At 36.9% G+C, this 23,308-nt stretch overlaps 1 protein-coding gene across 6 annotated transcripts in view; it reads left to right on the forward strand.

Annotated features, from left to right (window-relative positions):
• Positions 1-2,986: 2,986 nt before the first annotated feature.
• Positions 2,987-23,308, forward strand: part of LOC131059830 (phosphatidylinositol 3-kinase, root isoform) — a 244,701-nt gene continuing 224,379 nt past the window's right edge. Inside the window, exons 1-4 of one of the 6 annotated variants that reach the window (XM_057992864.2) lie at positions 2,987-3,162; positions 4,265-4,412; positions 18,999-19,098; positions 19,252-19,348. In XM_057992864.2, coding sequence (XP_057848847.1) covers positions 4,307-4,412; positions 18,999-19,098; positions 19,252-19,348 — 303 coding nt within the window. In that variant the 5' untranslated portion in view covers positions 2,987-3,162; positions 4,265-4,306. Of the gene's footprint in view, positions 3,163-3,252; positions 3,397-3,428; positions 3,543-3,566; positions 3,676-3,700; positions 4,006-4,264; positions 4,413-18,998; positions 19,099-19,251; positions 19,349-23,308 lie in introns of those variants that run through there. The other 5 variants (XM_057992870.2, XM_057992865.2, XM_057992866.2 and 2 more) reach the window with 5 other exon arrangements.

The raw sequence follows: 23,308 nt of genomic DNA on the forward strand, positions 1-23,308 counted from the left end.
ATTGACTCCTCCTAGAATTTCAATAGGGCAAGAGACAATGTCATCTCCTAATTTAACATTGAGAAGTTTAGGAACATCTAAACCAGAGTTAATCGAAACAAGAACCCTTGCATCCAAATGCGGTATAAGGGAGGCGAAATTATCCATACGAATGGTTTTTCCAATTGGCTCAATCAGTTGGGGTATGAATCTCCACAACAACGAAGGGACACTTTTAACCAAAAGCCACCTAGGGCATGGCAGTGCCAAGATTTCTTCATTAATGGCTTCGAGAGACCATCCTAGGCACGAAATGTGCATCTACCAACATTCCAATATTGCTTATTAATAACTTCAGATTGGGCCTTATGATCTTTGAAAAAAATAACAAATAATCCTTTTTGAATTAATCTACAGAAGGAAACATGGAACCCTAGTTTATTATTCCACACATTTCTAAACCAATCATCAAGGAATTTTCGGGCCGGACATTTATCAACATCAACAGCAACGAAAAAAATAGCAACATTTTTTAATCTATTCTTTTCAAGAGCAATCTCATTACACATTGAATCATTAGGAATGACAGAAAGGGAGCCCAAGGAAAAACTAGGGTCTTTACCTTTCCCACTGGAGTTGCCATTATCACCTATTGCCAAGGTTTCAACAGAGACAAACCTAGCACCTTTTGCAATAGTGGAAAGCGGTTGAGCAACAACCTCCTTGAAGGATTTCTTCATGCCTTTGGTTTTCGCATTATCCACCACCTCCGTTTTGTCAAGAGTTGATGGTTCTTCTCCAGAATTGTTCTCCATGAAGTCACATTAATCTTCACACCCGCCCCCCAGTCGATTCTTCAAACCCTAAAGAAGTCAAAACAAGCCCCAAAACAACCACATCGCACTGGCCAACATGCAGAGAAAATAATAAGGAGCCCTAAAGCCAAATAACACAAGGCGTAGAGGTGAAGAGAGGTGCATATTAGAAGACGCACTGTAGTGGCCCTTCCTCTGTCCTACTTTCTTGATTTCCCTAAAGGATCCTTAAGAAATAGATTGATGTATTATGGATCCGAGAGCCCTCAGACGTATTCTCAGGGTATTGCTTGTAATCATGAACCTTTCAAATTTCACTATGCTATAAAAAGTACGTTGCTGAAACGACCTTTGCGACATAAATGTAGGAGCCCTGAAGGTAATGGATGAGAGCCATTGGGTGAAAGACCACTACGAACCGATTAGTCGTTGTGAAACTCAACTTCGCCCAGGACACTCGAATGAAGCTTTGCAAGAAGGACCACTAGCGACATGCAAGGGCAACAGATGGACAAGGGGCCAAGAACAACACTGAGAGGATCTGTGATTCAAAAACTTACGAAAACCCTCGATAACTTTGATCTGCGATATTCCTTTTGGGTTTCGTCTTTCTTTCTAATGAGATGACTATTGCTGGCTGCAATATTAAAAATGAAGATCAATTGCAAATTGTCATCGAAGAAAATGTCGACGAAAGTTTGTTCTGGTTCAACCGATTTCTCTTCTGCGTCCTTCTACCCCTTCTTTCGCCTATAAGTTTAGAAAATGAATCCTTCAAATTCGTGTCAGAAAGTTTCCAATCTACGCAAGATTGAGATTGTTAGAATTGTCAGGAGTGTATTAAGGTCGTTGCATAATCCGATCTTGAATCTTTGCGGCCAATTCAGAAGATTTTCGATCTGGAATTGAACTTCAAACCCTTCTATTATTATTATTATTACTATTACTATTATTACTATTACTATTATTACTATTATTACTATTATTACTATTACTATTATTACTATTATTACTATTACTAGTATTACTATTATTATTATTATTACTATTATTATTACTATTATTACTATTATTATTACTACTATTTGTATTATTACTACTATTACTATTACTATTACTATTACTATTATTACTATTACTATCATATGAAATTTTAACGACGGTTAGGTCATTCTAATGATAAATTAGTAATGCACTCAAAAAATCTTAAATTTATTTGCAAGTTTCTAAATTCACACCCAAAAAGAAGTTTCTAAATTGATATTGAAGACAATCTTATAAAAAATATTAAAAATATAAATTGACAAAAAATTTAAATTTATGTAAAAAAAAACATACTAAAAATTCATATAATATTAGAAACAATTATATATTAATCCCACCATTTTAAATTATTTTAAATAAATTTATATATTTATAATAAACCTTGTAAAATAATATATATCAATATTATAAATTATAATAATATATAATATATATTACCTATTATGATTTTTTACGGTTTATTAATAATTTTAAGTGTGGTAAATATGATTATTAGCGAGTCACAACTTAGAATTCTACGTTGAACTTGAGTCTCCATATTGAGAACTTAATGCTTTAACCAACTAAGCTCAACCTCTTGGACATTGTTGTTGTTGTTGTTGGAAAAATTAGCTTCTTGTTGTTGTTGTTGTTTAACTTAAACACTCATTTGACATGCAAATTACAGGTAAATGCATGAAATATGCCACTTGTCTCCAACTATATGAAACTGTAGTCTTAGATATGTTGGTACATACTTAAGCAACTCTATTATTATCCATATTTTTGAAACTCTAGTATACTAATAATATTGCTGCAACCTACAATGGTTTAGCTGATAGTAATATTAAAATAAAAATTGATTTAAATTATAAATTAATAAAGAAAAGTTTATTTTTCTATATAATATGAACAAATAAAAATTAGGTAGATGTAAAAAATAGAAGAGCCCACACAACTTTTACATTAAATCTGTTAAAATTTAATGATTGGCAAGAAATAAAATTCAAAAATGTTGTATATAGATAAAAATAAAAATAAAATAGAATGAATAAAATGCTGTAAATTTAAGATTATTTCTTTTATTAGAAGAATTTTAGAAAATTTTGATATAAGATATTTAACATAATAGTGTAATCCCTAAACTGAAGATTTCAAGCACAATTATAACTATTTAAGGTGTGCCTACTGAAATTCCATCTTGCTTGAATCAATGTGGCTAACGTGCCGAATTGTAATTTCTGAATAGCCCTCATGCCAGGCAAAAGAATGACAATTCGGGAGCCGGGAAGATGTTTCACGACATGAGACAATATTCACCCATTTTAGCTTTTATCCAGTCCAAGTTACACTCCATCCATTTTTTCTCATTTTTTGTCGGATGTGCTTATAACGGAAAGCAACACAATTCTATCTCTAAACCTATAAATAAATTATTTTGTTTTCTTGCATTATCTATATAAATGGTGAAATATTTCGAAGATTGTTTTGAAATCGTTAGGAAACCAGAATTAGGAGACTATTGAAGAAAATGATTACTTCCACCTGGGTCAAATTGCAGTTTTAATAATTAAACAAAGCACGAATTCTCTTTAAATTTTCTCTTTTTAGATAACCTTTTATGGGATCATTTGAACATTGAAATACACTTCTCTGCAATTCAACGATTATACTCTGATTTACATAGATTTTACCGTTACAGATTGTAATGATACATCTTTTATGGTTTGTACTCCGAGTTTAAATGTAGCTCAGAGTAGTTTATGCGATTTTAGGCAGTCGGAATAGATTTTTCAACCGTCAATTAACATGATGATTCCCTCACTTAACGGTTTTGTTAATGTTCATTAATTCAATAGTAATTCTATCTTTCATTTTGCTTGGTTAATTCTGTTAATTGACTTGTCCAACACTTCTTTATCCTCATAATAGATCGATCACTTTGTGAGATTTTTCAAATAATAAACTAGGGCTATTTTTTGAAAAGCCATTGCGTTATTTACACTAACTTCAAACTGTTTCGTAAACCCTGTTAATGAAGTAGTTAATGATTATTTGCTTTAACTCTTCTTCAATTTGTAACCTGAATCCAGTCTTTTCGAATGGGTTTGCTACAATTTACTTGAAGCGTATCTCTATTATAGAGTGGCCCTAGGTTGAAGCGTGGAATCATTACTTTTAATTCATGGCACGCGACAGTTTGATTATGCTATATTACTATTTAGACTGGTTTATTTCGAGGGCATATGAAACTTGTTGACGCTGCTTGAATGCATAATTTTAGACCTCTATTTTGATATCAAAGTGAATAAAAAATCCATATGCTTGTAAAAGAAAAGATAAATGTGCAATTCGATTGTTGTTGACTGAAAGATAAAATTCGTTTGAGTCATTTATGGATTTACTTGGGGTATATGGAGATCTGATATTTTCTGTTCTTGCTGCAGATCAACAGAATTTTGTGGTGAATTTTAGTGTTGCGTGCTAAAATGAGTGGGAACGAATATAGATTCTTCTTGTCTTGTGACATTAATTCACCAGTCGCATATCGAGTGGATAGACTAGAAGGCAATCCACCTAAGATATCATCTTCTGGTAATTTTATAATATGCTCGGCATTGAAAAAGTTCTAATTATTATTTTTTTGGAAGAGTGAATTATAAGGTGCTCAAAAGATGGCACAGACATTAGGAATTTAGTCATGTATATTTAGCACAGACTTGTGTTTGGGAACGATTTCGTAGAGATGCAGCGGTACTTAAATCTGCAGAAATCTTAAGGCAACTTTCTCCACTCTAGCTCAACATAAGTGTTTCTCTGTGCTTATAGCTGGAATGAAAGAATATGAATTTACTTCATGCCATTAATCTTCTTAAAAGCATTTATAATCTCAGAATCCAGTCCTTGTCACACTGAAACCCAACTGCTGCTTCTGTTTTTATGTTGATTCACCTGCAACCAGTCCCATAGCTCACGGCTCCCTGCATTTTTTTCTGTTGGTCAATATGAGTAATGTCCACCAACAACGAAGTTTATCTATCTTCTCGATCTCTCTCAGCTACCATTTCTTACAAGAATCCAAAAACCACTATTGACAGTTTTTGTTAATTTTTAGTAATCAGATAAGCATTAAGAAACAGAAAATCAGAATGCAAGATAGACAAACACAAAATCAACACATGACACACAAATACCCTGGGAAAACCTCCCTTTTGGAGGTGAAAAACCCAGCAACACTTCCTAATCTTTATTAGCAATAATCTGTAGGCATCTTTACACTCAGAACAATAATATATATGCACAGATGAAACCAAGCTAGGGCACAGCAGTGTGATGAACTTATCTGCTGATCACGAAGGATATAAACACAGCTCGCTGATACTGGAGTGCCTGCTGCCCCTGAGTGGATTCGCTATCTCTTGAACTGGTTCGCTGTCCTTGGAATATGTTCACTGTGCCTCTAATGGTGTTCGCTGTGCTGCTAATGATGTTCGCTGAAGTGCAAGGTATATTCGCCAGTGATCGCTGATGTTAGGCTGCGGATAACAAGTTTGTTATGTTCACCAAGCAAAGTCACAAATTCGCTGATGGCAGATCGCATATATGCAGAGATCATTCGCTGATTATAATTGTGTTGTAATGCATCAATGTGCCTTTGTTATATACAAGACCCAAGTCTTCTCATCTCCCAAGTCGGCCTTGTATCTTGCTGCCAAAAACAATTCAAATACACGTGTTTTACCGCCCAGATTGGGCCTACCCTATTTACAAGTTACATGAGTTTGGGCCCAGCCCAATTACATAAATGATCACTCAATTACATATTTGTTTTACCGCCCAAATTAGGCCTACCACTATTTACAAGTTACAATAAAACAATTTTGGGCCCAGCCCAATGTAGATACATTTGTTCATATTTATTTGCTCATATAATCCGATCTAGCTATCGGTTTTCAACAGTTTTGACATTCATAAAGCATTTGAAACAGTTTACCTCCATCATCAAAAGCCGATGGTGAGTATGTAAAACCATGCAATTCAATATCTTTTAGTTCCGGTACAATAGGTGCTCAAGTTACAGCAGAAGCTTCGGGAAGCATTGCTTTCCATTGTGTTTAAGACACATCCCATTATTTCTCCATTCCCTGATCTAGCAAACTTGGTGCTATCTTATCATGTAAACTATCATGATATACATAATGAGAACATCATTACATGTAATTCTCACGCAGAAATACTTTATAGCAAGCAACATATAGAGTTTTACTAGAATGAGATCATCATGGTTACAGGCTGTGCACAACGCTCTTACCACAATCAATCTCAAGCTTAAGTTACGTACATAATTCGTTTTGTAGCATGACTCTGATGAATTCATAACCTCATAAGAGTGCAGCTGGAAATTCCATGAAGTTCTTCCAGGAGGAAGAAAACAATTGGTTTACCCATTTGACAACATTTCTGAATTTGACAAATGTTTAACATAAAAGAATTAACTACTTTGTTGGGTCTACAACATGCTATTTGTAAATCTTGGTTTGAGAGGAGTGTGTGCCAGTTATCTATCTTATAAATCAGAATCATGCTTTGGCAGCTCATACAAGGATCTCAATGTACTACATGAAACTCAATTGTTCTCACCTAAGATAAGGTATCAACCAGGATTACATGACTCATAGCCAGAATTTGTCATCATGTCTAGGACTTTGTTGGTGTCTGTTTTATCATCTACCAAACATTTAGAATAGGATACCCGAAGGTATTCTATCCTCTCCTGAAAAATCACTACTGATTCCAAGGTCTATATGTGTGAACAAGCGACTTTAGTGGAATAGCTTCTTGGGTAGTGTATGCTGAAAATCTCAAGAGGGACTTACGTTAACAAATGTCTATGAACTGCTGGACTTAAATGGATTTAGCAATTTTGGACTCTTTCTTTTTTTGGGATTTTCCGGGATTTGGACTTTCAAAAGAAAAGGAAAAAGGGATAGGGTTGGAGAAGGCTAATCTAATCCTACAAACTCTAGAGACGGTATCAATTGGGTGCTCTCGAGAAACCAAACTTTGCTTTGCCACACTAGGGACAACTACACAAAGCCGGTGCAATCTTCAATGGGTTGTGCTTATGATCGAGATGTTGGGATGCACAGAGGATGGGCTCAGACTAACTTTGCACGGTAAAATGGAAAACATCCATTTACCAAAAGTATGAGCGGAGATACACCATCAATTGACACTAATCAAATCCTTCATTCAAATTAACAACAATGAAAGCAAATCTATATTAATTTTAACTAGGTGTTGAGGAAATTGAAACCATGCAAATCATTCAAACAATAGAGATTACAAAGCAAGCGCACATGCAATATATTATCTGGAAATGACCTTACGCAACAATACATCAAAAACCTCACCCCCTCCAAATGAGAGGAGACAACCTTATATAGTTTTCAAAAATAAATGAATGACCGAGATCAAACAGTGATCAAGGGCCAAGATTGAAAGTTATAGACCCTAATTAGGGTTTCCCAAAACACTATCAGCTTGAATGAATGAGAAAGTGACACATGGCACAACTGCTAATCTCACTGGGGTGAGCGCCCACTTTCCTCTTTCGTCGATTCGATGTATCTGGACACGATAAGCTTGACCTCCTCCATGGTGACACTTGGCAAACTGCCAATCTCGAAGTCGATGATGTCCACATCATCGGTACATGTGGCGAGGATGCTCTCCCACTCCACCGCTTGGGCAAGAAAACTTTCATCGATGAAGAGAAAGTTTGCAATCCTCGAGAGATCGCCTTTGTCAATCATCCCTGAATCCTTAAAGAAGCTTGACTGAATCCTGGCTCTTAGGTTCTCTGCCTGCAAATGCTTCTCTCTTATACTTTCTTTCTTCCAGATCTTAGATGCCACATGAAATACCTTGCTCAGGATCTTCCTGACACTTTCCTCGGTCTCAAAGCACTTGGTCTCTGATTTCTTCAGAACTTCAATCCGGGTGACCAAGGCATAATACCATGTGCTGAAGTCGTACTTGTCTTCGGCCTGTATGATACCTGCATCCACTAGGCTTCTCTTCGACAAGCCTCGGATTACCTTCAGATGTGGGAGTATTTCATCCTGAATTTCCTCCACATCCTCCCAATTGGTGGCTAGATTCTGGATATGATTGATCAATTAAGAGGCTGACTCATGTACTGATACTAAATTCTCTACCAGTATGTCAGCATGCGCTGAAGCGTCTGAAATCCATTCCTTGGCTTGTGTGTACGAGCCCTTCATATCATCATAGTCCTTCATCGATCCCTGCTGAAAAGACTGTGGTGGGGTAACCGGGATCTCATGGTTAAGTGGTTTGGTAAGATGGAGAACGTACTTTTTCCACTGTTGGTTCTCTTCTTCAACCTTCTTCCTCTTTTCTTTCTCACGAGCTAGACTTGTCTTCAGAGCGTTGCAAGAGTCGTCGAAATACTGGACCTCTTGGTCCCGGGTGGGCTTTCCCAGCTCTAAGGTGGTGATCTTGTAATCATCTGTGGCGACATTGTCCCTAGTCTTTCTTTCTTTGGGCACCGCTATTTGGATTGTCCTAAATTCTGCACTGTCTCTCTGAATCAGAGAAAACTTTTTGGCGGGCTTGGGTGGTTTAGCTATAGTGGGCTCATTCACCTTCTCCAGGAATGCTGCTGTGATTTCTTCGGAACAGGTCTCCTTGGGGACCTTAGCCTTTATTCTTTCCCTTAGCCAATCAGGGATAGTTGATTGCTCTACAACATTCTGGTCAAATCCATCATTTGTCCCTCCTGGGTTCGTAGGTATGCCGTCCAAGAAGACTGTAGGCGCTTCAGCTTGCTCTCTGTCTTGACTTTGGACAACTTCCTTCATTACTTCTTCAACTGAAGGAGAAGGCATTCTCTCTTCATCATCAACCATGCAGATGTTCATCTCTTGTTCCTTAACTGCATTCTGATCAGGCACGATAGAAGCAACACTTAGAATGGATTGGCCTTCACTGGACTCCCTTCTTTCTCCTACGATCTTCTTCCCTGTTATTTTTACAGAGCTCCCCACTAACTCCTTCCTCTTTCGAGATCCAACACTTTCTGGATTCTGAGCATTACCTGCAGAAGTACAAGGATTGGAGGGCAAAGAGTCATCCACTCCCATCAGTTCGTAGGTTAAGGTGACACCTTTGGACTTTAATTGCTTTGTCCTTTCAGATGTCCACCATTTGGAATACTCAACCACTGTCCTCATGAGATCAGCTAGATCTGACTTTTCTCCCTCCGTCCAATCTATCAAAACCAGTGGTTCATTCTTCATTTTTTCGAAGCTCGGCTACTGAAGCTCAAGGTTATCCTCTACTTGGTCAGCTACTTTGAATACCTTTGTTGCTCTCACCATGTTTAAAGGAATTCTCGACCAAAATCTCTTCCTGACTTCGAAACTATCGGCTGCGTTAGCCCAATAATCTTCTAGATCAAGCTTGTGCTCAAATGTCCTTCCTTCGACCTTCTTTATTCGATGGAATGGATCGAAATTCCTTCTTGCCTTGTACTGATAAAAGGGATACCAGGCTAGCTCCTTCTCAGCTGTCACAGCAGCCTGTGCCGATGGACATGTTTCCAGTCCATTACCAATTGTGAGTGAGGAAGTCCCTGCCTTCTTTTGTTTATCCCTTTGAATCACCATATATTCCTCCAATTGCCTTACAACCTCGAGCAACACCACTCGATTGGTAGGGTAAGCTGGAAGCTTATATGGAGGCCCAGAGAATCCTTGAATTCGGAGGTAAGTGAATTTTGGATATTGGATGTACCAATACTCGAACCAACTGATGAAGTCCATAGACTCTGGAGAGAGTCTTTGGTGTAGTCCACCTTGCAATGTCCGAGTGATGTGCATGAGGAAGGTATCATTCACTCTTTTGAAATGGAGTTTTTCTTCCATGTGGAGCTGGGGATAGCAATCATACACTGGAAACTGGTTCTCCTTGTTCCCTACTTCTCCTCTGCAAGTGAGACCTCTGTATCTGTAGGTCCTGTCCAAAGAATAAAACAGGTAAGAACTCATGAAGAAAGTCCTATTTGCCTCTAGGTTCCTCAACTGGCTGTCTAGATTGTCGCTAATCATCCTAGCCCAGTCTATCATTTTTACTTCATTCATTATTTCATTAATGAAATAATACATCCAGGGTTCGAATGGAGCTCCCTGAGGATTTCCCATTATTCTGTTGAGTAGAACGATCATGTCCCCAATGTCTTCCTTGAAGTACGCCCTCACCAGGCTCTTCCTTTGGAGTTTGGAGGCACCCTTCCTTGGCTTGTCCAGCCAGGAATGGTTGACTATGGCATCATATTCCTCCAGGTGGTTCTGATACATGCCATCAGCTTCTTCCTTTGTCACATACACCGTGTTGTGATATTTTGGGATCCGGAAGGCCTCTCTAATGGCCTCATCACTGGTGTTTGCTAGCACCCTTCCATCAAGTGCAACAATATCTTTACTAGTGGGGTTGTAATGTTTAGCACATTCAACCACTAACTCATTGCATTGCATGGTGGGGAGGAAGCCAACAACATGCACGATGCCACTCTTCATCATCTTTCGCGCAATGGTGGTAGGCACAAGGTTGTCCAGACCAAACATTCGCTTCTTAAATTCCCTCAAATTGATGTGTCCGAGGTTGGTGTCGCTGACATTCTTCCATTTTGAAGTCATCCTTGACTCCGGAGGAGCATCTTTATCCACTTGAAATTTCATACTGCCCAGGATCTGCAGGGAAACAATGAAATTTTAAGTTAGAAATTAATTCGCAATTTGAAAAAAACGGGGCTGCGAAATGGCTAAGTGTTGGAAAATTTCATCTTATTCTCATACTTAGCCAAACTGAAATTTCATCCTTAAAACCCTTCAATCTTCAAGGGTGGTTGTGATCGTGAATCAACACCCAGTGTTATAACTCTGAAAATTTCTTATATTTAGCCAAAAAAATGATTTTCTTTCCCTAGAAATTCAAATAAATTCACTAAAAATTATTTTTCAAATTCTGGAAAATACTCAGAAAATTCATAAATCTGCATCATGAATTTAATTTCACCTTCAAACAAATGGAAGTAAGGCTGGAATTTTATCAAGAACACTCAGGAAATTCAAGAACGATTCAATAACTCTTCCTTATGCTGGTTGTCTTTCTCAAAAAATCTGTGAAACTTTTGTCAAAAAAAAGTTTATCCAACTTCCAGCACTATCCAAAACTTTCTCTTGCTGATCTTCAAACTGAAAATACTTTACTAAGCTCTCCTTATAATTTCGAACTTCTTGGTGTAGAAATGAGGTTTACAACGAAGTATTTGCAAATAAAGTTAAATCCTCAATTAACACTTAAAATCTTCCAACTCATACTTCCGATTCTAACTTCACTCTTTAGGAAAGTGTTGTCATGTTTCCAAGTTTGAAGAAAATATCTTCCAAAAGTTTCCAATTTGGTTATAAGTTCGAAATATCTATTAATCTTCCAATATTCTTTTTTAAAAACTTTCCATTTTGGATTTAAGTTCGAAATCCTTATCACTCTTCAAATATCCTCTTCCAAATAACTTTCTATTTTGGTCTCTAAGTTCGAAATCTTGGAGGATTTTCATGACATCACTTGCATTCTTATTGATTTTGTTTGACTTTCATGTGTAGGTGGACTTTTAGAGGCTTGCCTTCAAACTTGGGCGGACTTTTCTTACCTCTCCAAGGCATGGCGGAGTTTGAGAAGTCCTTCACATGGCCTAGAGCAGAGTTTTGAAGATCTTCTTTGATGCTTTCCCTTTGCATGACGGAGTTTTAAGACATCTTTTACAACCTTTGAAGGCCTAGGATGAAGTTCTATCTTCCTCAACATGGCGGACTTTTGCTGGTCTTCAACCAGCATGGCAGACTTTTAGAAGCCCTCTACCATCTCCTTGGATAGGGCGGACTTTGGTGTTACTTCCACCAAGGCGGAGTTTGAACTACCTTCTCCTAGAGCGGACTTCTATGGCATCTCCTCATGGCGAACTTTGGAGGGTCTCATGGATAGGGCGGAGTTTAGGCAAGACTCCCATATCTTCTTTCCTCACTCCATAAGTCATAGGGCGGAGTTTAGAGGTGGCACCAAGGAGGGCGGAGTTTTGAGCTCCCTCTTCTTAGTCTTCTTAACCTATGGCAGACTCTTGGTCAACCTCTTTATGGTGGACTTCTAAGACACCTCTTCAACATTTGAAGGCCTAGGGCGGAGTTTTAGAGGGTCTCCAACATGGGTGGACTTTTGGAGACTCTCCCTTGGGCGGACTTTTGAACATAACCTTGGGCGGACTTTGATGAATCCTCCACCTTGTTGCTGGTTAAGGCTGACTTTCAAGGACACCTCTAACACCAAGGGCTATTAAGGCATGGGGGACTTTGATGACTCTTCATCAAGAGTGGACTTCTAACTTGACCTCTACATGGTGGACTTTGGAGGTCACCATCATCTTGCTAGGATAGGGCGGACTTTTGGAGAAATGGCTACCAAAGGCGAAGTTTGATGGAAGCTTCTACATAAGGCGGAGTTTTGATAAGGCTCCCACATGGTGGACTCTTCCTAATCCACAAGGCATGGCAGACTTTCTAGAAGACTCTCAACATTTGAAGGCCTAGGGCGGAGTTTTAGAGGGTCTCCAACATGGGCGGACTTTGATGACTCTCCCTTGGGCAGACTTTTGAACATAGCCTTGGGCAGACTTTTGACAAGCACAGCTTGATCCTCTTCCCCAACATGGTGGACTTTGATGAACACCTGCCATAACACTCAATACCTTCCATTAGCCAAGAGAAAAATTTAGAAAATTTCAATATTTTACATTTTAACCAAAATTAACCAGATTAACTTGAAATTTGAAATCTATATTTAGACAAACCATTTGAAGCAGTACAACTCCTAAAATGTAGGGAACTAGCTTTTTAGGTCGAAACTTGGAAATTTTGGGTCCCAGTCGATGCTGGTCAGTGGTGTACGGGCAAACCCTAGATTCCCATCCCGAAAAAGCAAAAAGAAGGCATCCCTAAAAAATAGGGAAAACTTTCTAAAAATAGCCATACCAGGGATTGGGCTAAAAATGCCAAAAACGAAACTTCCTAAAAAATAGGAAAAATAAAAAAAGCAAACTTTCTAAAAATAGAAAGTTGTCCAAATTCGTCCAGATCAATTGCAATTTTCGTCCTTTGACCTTTCTAAGCACTTTGACGGTGTTGGTATTCTGGGATCTCATGATTTGCACAAACTAACTTTCAATCCTGAGGACTTGAACTGTTCAGTACTGAGCAAGGCTTGGAAAAACCAAAGCGGAAGGTCATAGGATACTAACAAAACCCTAGAAAGTAGGAGAAGAGAGAGGGTCCCCATTTGCAATGGGGCGATGTGTGAAAAAGGTCACAACAGACTTGATCATGAAACATAAGAAATCAACGTAAAGATCCTAGGGTTTCCAATCTTTATTCTAGTAGGATCTAGTAGGGCATATTCAGAATTAGGCTTGAATAGTTGGAGTTAGAATATAAACTTGACACCTTGCTGACTGGAGAATAATAATTGAGACTTGAACTTCACATAAACACATTGAGAATGACAGTCCAAACTTCACATTTTTATTTGCAAGAAATAATGTAGACAGTTGTTTTCATAATTAACACAAACCTGGGTATGGATGCATGAATGATCAGAATTCCTATTGCTGTTGGTAGCACTACAATGAATGACAGACACCCCTTGTCCTGGTTGGATCTGTTTTTTCAGAACCTGGGCCTGTCTACCCTTTTGGAGCATCATTTACTTTTCTCAATATATCTTGTCAATATGGTGATTAATAGCATTCAGGCCAAACCATTTGCGTAGAGACATTTTGCAACAATTTGATGGACAATCTCTCTAGCATGATTTTGAAATGCCCTCTCTAATGGCTTCCTTATTCTCATAAAACTAGTGGTCTATTCTTCCTTCTTGCCCAAAATTGGGTGGCTCTCTAGTATAACATTAGGGACAACATATGAGATGAAGAACTAGGGACAACATTATAAGATGGATAGACTTTGATCCCCATGCTAGGAATGACACACAAATGCGCTTCCACTTGACTGTATGAACTCATATATCTTTGACCACACCCATTGCATATCTAAATATATGTCCCACCACTTGGAATCTGTTGTATCATTTCTACTTGCCTCTATAAAGGCGAACTTGTCATGTCCTCGCCAAAACAGAACACAAATATGATGGTTTTCATCTAACCTACATGAAATAAATCAAAGATATCATTGGGGTTAAAGGGAGGTCATGGGACCCTCCATATATAGTTGCAACTTGGAACTCCTACACAGTCTGCTCTATAAAGAACTATTCACAATTTGACACAGTAAATCATCAATACAGGTTTGAAAGATATCTTTGTTCAGATTGAAATTATCATAATCATTAAGAGCAGCAATTATTATATAATAAACAAATGATTTTATTTAGTGGCAGCATTACAAAAGAAGTAATTTCTTTTCCTTTATAATAAGCAGCGATTCATTTCTTATAGAGTAGAGATTAAATGAAAAAGTGGCGATAGAAGATAAAGTCATATAAGACAAAAAGCATCTAGGACAAAAACTAAAATAAAACAAAATCTGTGCAAGAAAAAGCAACGGATATGTTAAGAAGAAACGGCAGTGATAGAAAGGTGATGATTTAATAAAAAGAAACAAAGCGGTGCTTGAGTTTATTAAGGCAATAATTACATTTAAAAAAGAAGTATTTAAGACTAATATTAAGGTCATAAATAAGCAGCGATGAAGATCATGAAAAGACAACAATTATGTTTAATGTAAAGGAATGTGTCTAACAAGAGTTGCTTCCTTTCTGATTGGGTGTGTCCATTGAGTAAGTAGTCCTCCTTAGAAGATATAAAGGTAAGTTTGAAAATGTGAAGAAAAGGGATATGGAAGGCATTGAGATCTGTTTTTCTTAAGATATTAATATTCAGGCAGACTGTCTGGGTTGGTATGAACTTTCTGTGCAAACACATTAAGTACTGTACAATATTTATATGACTATTTCTGCATATCAGTATTTATATATTTCTGCATATTCATAATTAACAGTGTACTGCTGATATTCTGCATATTTATGGTTAACAATATATTATACTCATATATGTTATAATAAATCTGATTAGTGATATGCTACAGTTGGTATGAGATTCCTTACACATAATACAAGAAGTTGCGATTGTAGATATCTTGCATATTCTCATCTTATGGTGTATCTTCCTTATAATTGTCTGTATATATTTATTGCCACAGTAAATAGAATTCTGATAATGATATCTACGTTAAATCTATTATATGAAAAATATGTACCTGCATCTGTTCTAAATGTTTACAACCAAGATAGTGGGAGAGAGGTTTGCAAGTAGGAGAACGGTGTTGGGGTCATCTTCTAGGCATCCCAGCTCATGGAATAAGACCAAAGGGGTACAGAGGGTGTTGCCTTTGGGCCTATAAGGATGGACTTCTTGGGCACCCTATTGTAAAGAGCCCTCATACTACCTATCTTGGTAAATAGATGCATTAATCATAAGGAATAGGATAATGGTGGCAAAGTTGAGGAAAATGGTGATAGGATACCTCACTAGGTATTCCACCTCATTGGATGGCATAGGCCACATGAGGCCAAGGGGGATAAGGTCTGCCCTTGGGCCTAGGGTAGAGGGTCTCTGGGGCACCCCTCTTAGTTATCCTATCCTATGCCCTTCTATGATTGAATTCTCTCAAGCATAATTTAATCCTGTAATTAGGACTATGCTTTATATATGTATGATTGGTGTTTTCTTGTTAATAGATCCATTTAATAAATTATGATTATGTGTATTTCCTAACTTACCTGCAAGATTTCAATCAAAATAACAAGTATCTCTAAACTCTACTCTACGCCAATTAGGGCAAAATTTGGGTACTTATAATTTGGGGACATTACAAGTGGTATTAGAGCATAATCCTGCCAGCCTGTGGGACAAACCTACTTTGACAATCATTCTCTTAGGTTTCAAGTAGGCCAACAATGCATTTCTATATGTGTGTAATGTGTGTTGAGCATGCTTACTCCATGTGCATTTTATATTCATGCTTTTCTCATGTATACCTTGTGGTTGATCCTTGCATGGCATGTTTCCAGCATATGCATTTTATACCTTATGTGTATTTATGTCTTACTTCATGAATGATGTGTTTTCAGCATGCCCACTCCATGAATACCTTTCTCATGTATGCTTCATGACTGATGTGTCTTCAGCATATCCACTCCCTGAGTGCCTTTCTCATATATGCTTTGTATTTATGTATTACTTCATGTTTTATATATGCTTATGATTCATGCCTTATGTGTATACTCCTTGCTTTATGTGGATGCTTCTTGCCTTATGTGCATTCATATGTATACTTCATGCTTTACACCCTATGCGTATTCGTGGTATGACTGATGTCTTACGTATTCATGTGTATGTTTCATACTTGACGCGTTGGATTCATGATAATGAGGTTGTCCTTATTACCTCCCTAGGAAACTCCATGTCTTGCACACAAAAATGATATGAGCACAATACAACAAAAGAAATGATATTATTGCCAAGCATAGGAGGCTTTCATGTCCCAAGCATAAATCGACTCCTTTCCCTGCTTGGTGCCTAGAAATCAAGCCATCCAAGCCAAACCAACTCCACACACCAGCAATAAACTTCAGTTCACGTGAATGTGATCGCTTTGTAGCTTACCCATCTAGTATGAAATAGTCGCACCAATATGAATCCTCACGGGGCAATCCAAATCCTTTTGTCATGCTTCCAACATTTTATCATTTAAATTTAATATCCTTTTTGCAAACTTCTTCACACAACCATCAAATATTTCATTCACGAAGTTTCCAAATGCCTAGCGCAATAATTTATTTCCTTACATGATTGTAGAGATATATTTCCCAATTAAATCATTGCATTAGAAATATTTTTGCGTTATGCGCTCAACAATTATAAATATAAAGTGATCATTTAAAACCAAGAATGAATCGACCAAAAGCTTGCTTGATATTTGCAATATATTCAGCTCTGAAAATTTGTGTCTCAGAGACTTCACAAATTTTGATAAAACTAATCGATGAATCCATTGTGAGAAATCTATGCAATTCCTCCAACAAATTGGCTAGGGTAGAATTGTTGCACCACCAAATCTAGTTATCCGTAGGGTTTTCGTGCTAGCTTTTCGAGTCCAAAGAAGCCTTCTAAAATCTGCACAATAAAATATATTCAAAACCTGTCTTGTTAGCCATGTTTTGATGCTTCAAAATTTGAACTTTTTGTGTTGAAACGCATTAGGCATTATAACATTCATCAGTCAACTCCAGTTGCGAAATGATAGTGCCACATGTGTCATATACTCATCATTTCCTTCATCCATCCTACAATGCCACAAGTGATCAAATCATGTTGAAAGGCATGCCCATTCGCCAAAGCGTCATCTTTCAATTTTGTCAAGACCCTCAGAGCAAACATGATGATACAACCAGATTACGGAAATAATTGATTTTAAAGCTTCATAGAAGCTATAGTAAAATTAATTGCTCATTTACTCTCAAGCATAATAACTTTTAAATGAGTTAACTTTAGAATGCTACTAGTAAAATGAATTATATTGTTGGAATTGTAAATTTTGGGCAAAACAAGTTTTTACCAATTTGGGGACATTCCACTTATCTCCTTGTATGTTGAGATTTGTTATCTTTCTTTCTTTGTGGTTGCATATCAAAAACTTATTTTGTGCTAAAACCCCTTTGTAATTGCTATTAGTTGTGGAATCTCGGTATTCTTATGTCTTCCATCGGGGTTTTTGTTATTCAACTTTCTTTAGCTTTGTATTTTCTCCTTTTTGTACTTTCAGGTTAAAAGTGCACAAAAATTCTAAAAACCCCCATCATACAGAGAGCTGCCCCTCTCAAACACAAAGGAAGATCATTGTCCCATAATGATCTATTCGACTGTTGGAACGTTTTGCCACTTCCCCATGGATGAGTCATATGAAGTTTTGAAGAGACAAATCTGTTCACCAACATGTCTCAAATGAGCCATAAAATGTTCTTTTATAACAATACGGAAAGCTTCTAGAAGCACCTTTCATTCTCCCACACTTTTAATGTTTTAATTTAGCCAGGGGAAATAAAGTGACATTTTTAAAAGAATTTGTACCTCTGAACAGTCAGGGTTTCTCTTGGAAGCTCACTACATCAAGATGTGACTGACAATATTAAAAAATATAATAAGTTCATTTGGAGCTGACAAGGGTGAAAAGAAATTCTCATAGCTAATAATAATCTCCAAGTTGCATCTTGAAGCAGTTGGTCAAAGTCATCAATTTCCTTGATCAGTGGTTTGTCTTGTCAAGAAAGAGTGGTACATGATATTATTCACACGGCAATTTGTTCATTGTCATCATTATTATCGAAGCAATTTTTCTAAAATAAATAGAGTCTATGAGCAGCATTTAGGTCTCATCCACTAACTGAAAACAATCACGAACGATTTTTTTCTTGAAAGAGTGCAACTCTTCATTATTTCTGCCCTTTCACACCCTTTCACCTTTTGAAAGAGTGCAACTCTTCATTATTTCTGCCCTTTGAATGGGACACAACCTTCCAAAATCAGATCTGCACTTCACATTTCCAAATTCTCCCCCTTCTGAAATGAGGTTCTCTTCTCCCTTTTATAAATTATGTTTGAGGGAGTTACAACTTTTCCTTCCATGCCTTTTGACCATTCATGAACTTAATTAAATTTTAATTATATTTAACTATATTATTTTATATTTTAATTTATATTTTATTTTTATTCTTTTGTATTTTAATATTATTATCATTATTTATTATTAAATTATATTTCAAAGTGGGGACATTACACAACAGTCTTGTCCTCTTACAAAAGGATTGGGTTTTCTTATTTCTGAATGTAATATCATCCTATATTGCTTTCCTAGTTAAGGAATGGTGACTTACCTCCAGGCATGCTTGCTAAGATATCGTGTATCATAAAACTAATATTGCATGCTAACTATTCTAGTGGGCTGATAGAAGAATTTTATTATTTAGCAGATGGGGAAATTGGTTTAGAGATTCCCACTCCCGAACTATATGTTGAATGTGCCTTATACATTGATGGTGCTCTGTTTGAGCTCCCTTCAAGAACAAGGTTAGTAATGAAGATTAACATTTCTAGTTTTCAATGAGGGTTTTTGTAGCTAATCTTGACGTCAATTTAATCTTTGGATATTACTGGATATGTATTTCTTTTAACAAAGACATGCCAAATTTTCTGTAAGAAACTGCATTCTATGTTTTACAGGCTGGAATCTCAAGGAAAACCAATTTACTGGAACGAATACAGTACATTAACTGCAAAGTACAGGGATTTGACTGCTCATGCACAGCTTGCTTTTACTGTAAGTTTGAGTGGGCTTTCTATAATAATTTTCACATGGTATCTTGCTGTTTTTGTTGAAGTGATACTTTTCTGACATTAGTCACTTCTGTTTAGAACTGCACATGATGCTGGAGGAAATTACTAGATGTTGGCTATGATAATATGAATTACACTCTTTGTTTTGTAATACTGTTTGAATAAAATGAGGCTTGAATTCTGGAAAACAGGAAGATGGTTATGGATTACAAGGAATAATCATCAGTACCACACTCGTAAATAGCACTAGGCTGAATTACAGGTTTCCTATTGAGAAAAAAAAACTCTCCCACTTGATGAGAGGGCCACATGAATTTAAAGCTATGACCCTCTGTGCAGGTTCAAGCCTTTGACCCAAGTCTCTCTCTGCAAAATCTTCAAACTCTCCTCTCTGAATCTTTAAGGATTTGTAGTCAGTTGTAGTAGGTAGGGTTTGCTTGCCTGCAAACAAGGTCACATGCTTCCACATGCTAGCTTCATCTCCCATACCAAACATGGATACTTTTTCTTGCTCTTATTTTCTGTTGTTAAAGGGACTTATTTGTTAGGATTGTGTGATTTAAATTGCAATCGTACTGCATAATATTAGGTCTCCAATTTCGTTGGAATGGGTAACTTGGATACCAATGAGGAGTTGATGGATATTATTTTATTATTTTTCTTTAGATTAGGTAAGATGTAGTTGTAATGATATTGGCTATGAGGTTACAAAAGGAGATCAAAGATTGGGAGTCAAGGAGCATATTTCTCAATATAGGCAATGACAATGCAAATTAATGCACTCATGGAGCACCTAGAATGGGAAAGTGGGCTTAATGGCATCTCATGATGGAATTTATGACGCGTCAGTGTGTAAGATGAGTTACTTTCTATTTTGGAGACTACTTCATGTAGTGGGCTGTGAGATTTTTACTATGGTATTTTGAGACCATGTTTGTAATTATGGTATTGTTTTATGATGGTTTTCTGAGTCCTATTAGGTCTATATATTAAGGACTTGTTATGGAAGAGGTAAAGTTCTTTCGAGGTACTCTCACATTGCCAGAATGTTGTCCAACTGAAAAAGATTATGAGTTGTATAGTTCTTGTTTTTGCTTGATAAATATGAGTTCAATATCTCTTTGGTGGTGAAGTTTCTTCTCGAATAGATTTTTCAATGTATATCCAATGTCATGTGTTTGTTGCGTAATTCACAAATTAACTTGGACTCAACAGACTAAAAATTTTCAACTTGGCAAAACTTGGTAATTTAAAAACTTACTTAAATTTCCTTATTTCTTTTTGCGAAATCCAATTACAAAATGTGTTAAATGACTTTGTAAAACTATGGAGAAGTGTTGTTTATTAGATTCGAGTACAAATAAAGTACAAAATAGCATCATTATGCAGATACAATAGCTATCTAATAACTATTATGAATTTATGATGATTTTCTTTGAAAATCATCACCATAAATTGCACATCTAGGCAAATTACAAATTTGAAGATTTTATAGTTCCCTCTTCTCTATTCTTGTGAAAAATTGTGGGGTAGAGGGTTTAGTCCTTGCACCTAGTTGCCACTCCTTGCTTGGCCTAGAAGGCTTCACTTGTGGTTCCACCCTACTACTAGGTGGTAATGACTCCTCTACCACATCAATATCATCCATTGACAATCCATTCTCTCACGGTTTTGTTGTAGCCATATTTTCTATAGCCTATCTCTCGAAATCAACAATCTTAACCTCTATAAACAAGGAGGGCTCCTCATCTTGTATGGTGCAATCATTAGAAGGATCAATCTCATTGAAATCAATGAGTTGCTCTGATTTGTCTTCCACCTTTTTTGTGCAAAAATGAAATTTGTATTGCATAAAAACTAGGTCATTCAGGCATCGTTGAGTCAACTTAGTACGCTTTTCATGAGAATGGCATCAAACAAACTCCAGTTGCACTCACAACTGAAAGCACTAAAAGTTTGAGACAAAATTTGGATGGCTAGCTTTTGGATATTGTTGGATTAGTTGTCACTGATGTCAAATAATATTTGCCCAACTTGGCTGATAGTAAATTAAAAAATAAAATTTGAAATTAAATGCCGGCCGACCTCTTTTGGAGTTATTTAAAATTGCAAATAATCTTTTTCTGTAATGGGCCAACCCATGTTAAGAGGTTTTAAAAATAAATATATTATAATACTTTGCTAGGGCTGACCCATGTTAAAAGGTTTTAAAATAAAAATAAAATTATACTTTTCTAGGGCCGACCTCCCTAATGGAGCGCCCAATTTTGGTATGAAAAGGTGCATATAAATAAAAAGTTGCCAACCCTTGCAAACTGATATGTCCTTCCAATCAGTCGACCTCTTTGAGAAGATATAAGAAGAATTCGTGAAGAGTTTTTGAAGACAAGCAATTATTGAATATCTTTCTATTTCTAGAGTAGACCTAAAGGAATAAATATCACAGTTTTGGAGCAGATCTAAATCAAGTTTATAGAAGATTTTAAAGCAAGATCAAGGCAGATTTATGAGTAGAAATTGTTGAAGATTATATTGCATGTTTGTGAGTATCTATGTTGAAGATTTGTGAGCAGATATTAAGGCAGATGTTAATGAAGTCATGAACAGATTTGTAAAGGAACTTTAGTGCTGATCAAAGAAGTTACAAATAATTATCATACAATTCATATGGAGGTTGGTGCCTCCTAATTGAGGAGATTGGGAGTTTGGTGCCTCTTTGAAAGAATTGGTGTCTTTTGTTGGGTTGTGTTGATGTGTTTTTCATGCACATGCAAACACAGAATAAAATACCAAGGTATCTTATCCTCTCTTGAACAAGGTCATTCGAATGCTGGAGATTTGCCTAAGGATCAATCGAAATAACTCCAAGGTTCTTGTATGTAGGGTCTCTACGTGTGGATAAGCTCTTGTGGTATGATGTGATTATGCTGGAATCACAAGGGGACTTACATTTGACTGCCTGAGCGTTTAATTTGCTGGAACTTGAATCCTATCTGCTAGCTGGAAGATAAAGAAATGGCAAAAGATACAGGGTTTGGAGAATTTAATCTAAGACCTAGAATGCAAGAAGATGGATGAACGACTAGGTGGAGTCCTATTGGGCTAGGTCTCATCATTAGGTTGAACAATCCGACACCAACTCAGTGCGATCTTCTAAGAGATACTTCGAATATATTCAAATTGTACACCATCAGACACTGATCATCATTCAAGCTAATGCATGAACCGACGCGTAATGACTTGAGATTAAGCTCATTCTATGCCAGTTGACCACGTAGGGCGCCCTTACAATTAGTAAGAGGCTAGTGGTTTGGACTAGGCAGATTCCACGCGACTGCATTCAGTAACTTCTTTCATTCAATCTAACTATCTATCATCTAAAAACGAAGATTCAACAAGAGACTATGCATATTGCAAAGAAATGACACACTTCACCATAACTTCAATGAAAATGGAGTTCATTTACAATTTAGGCAACAATTTCTTGCCTTCTCCTCCTAATCTACTCTAATTGCTATTCTATTCACTATTCTAGCTACTAACTCTTAGCTATTAACCATTCTAACTTCTATTAACCAACTATTAACCTTTGCAAATGAAGAGCCAGAGCTTTATATAAGGAGCTCTTTACAATTCGATGGCTCTGATTGATTTACAATCAATGGCTAGGATTACAAGATGAAAACCCTCATTAGGGTTTGTTACAACGAACTCCCTTAGCCAATGAGAAAATTACATTTAAAATTTGAGAACCAATAGGAAGCAGGGGTAGGTGCCTCGAACTTTGTGCCATCACTGGTGAGTTAGGTACATTGAATCTGGACATGCTGATGTGGACTTATCTGACTGGAGGAACAGTGACTGGGATGCCACCTTGTCTGGTACTTGCTCGTATCTCTTTTGATACTCAATTTGGTGATGCTGAGAAGCTAACTTTGATTAA

Source organism: Cryptomeria japonica, chromosome 10, assembly GCF_030272615.1.
Source record: "Cryptomeria japonica chromosome 10, Sugi_1.0, whole genome shotgun sequence".
NCBI lineage: Eukaryota > Viridiplantae > Streptophyta > Pinopsida > Cupressales > Cupressaceae > Cryptomeria > Cryptomeria japonica.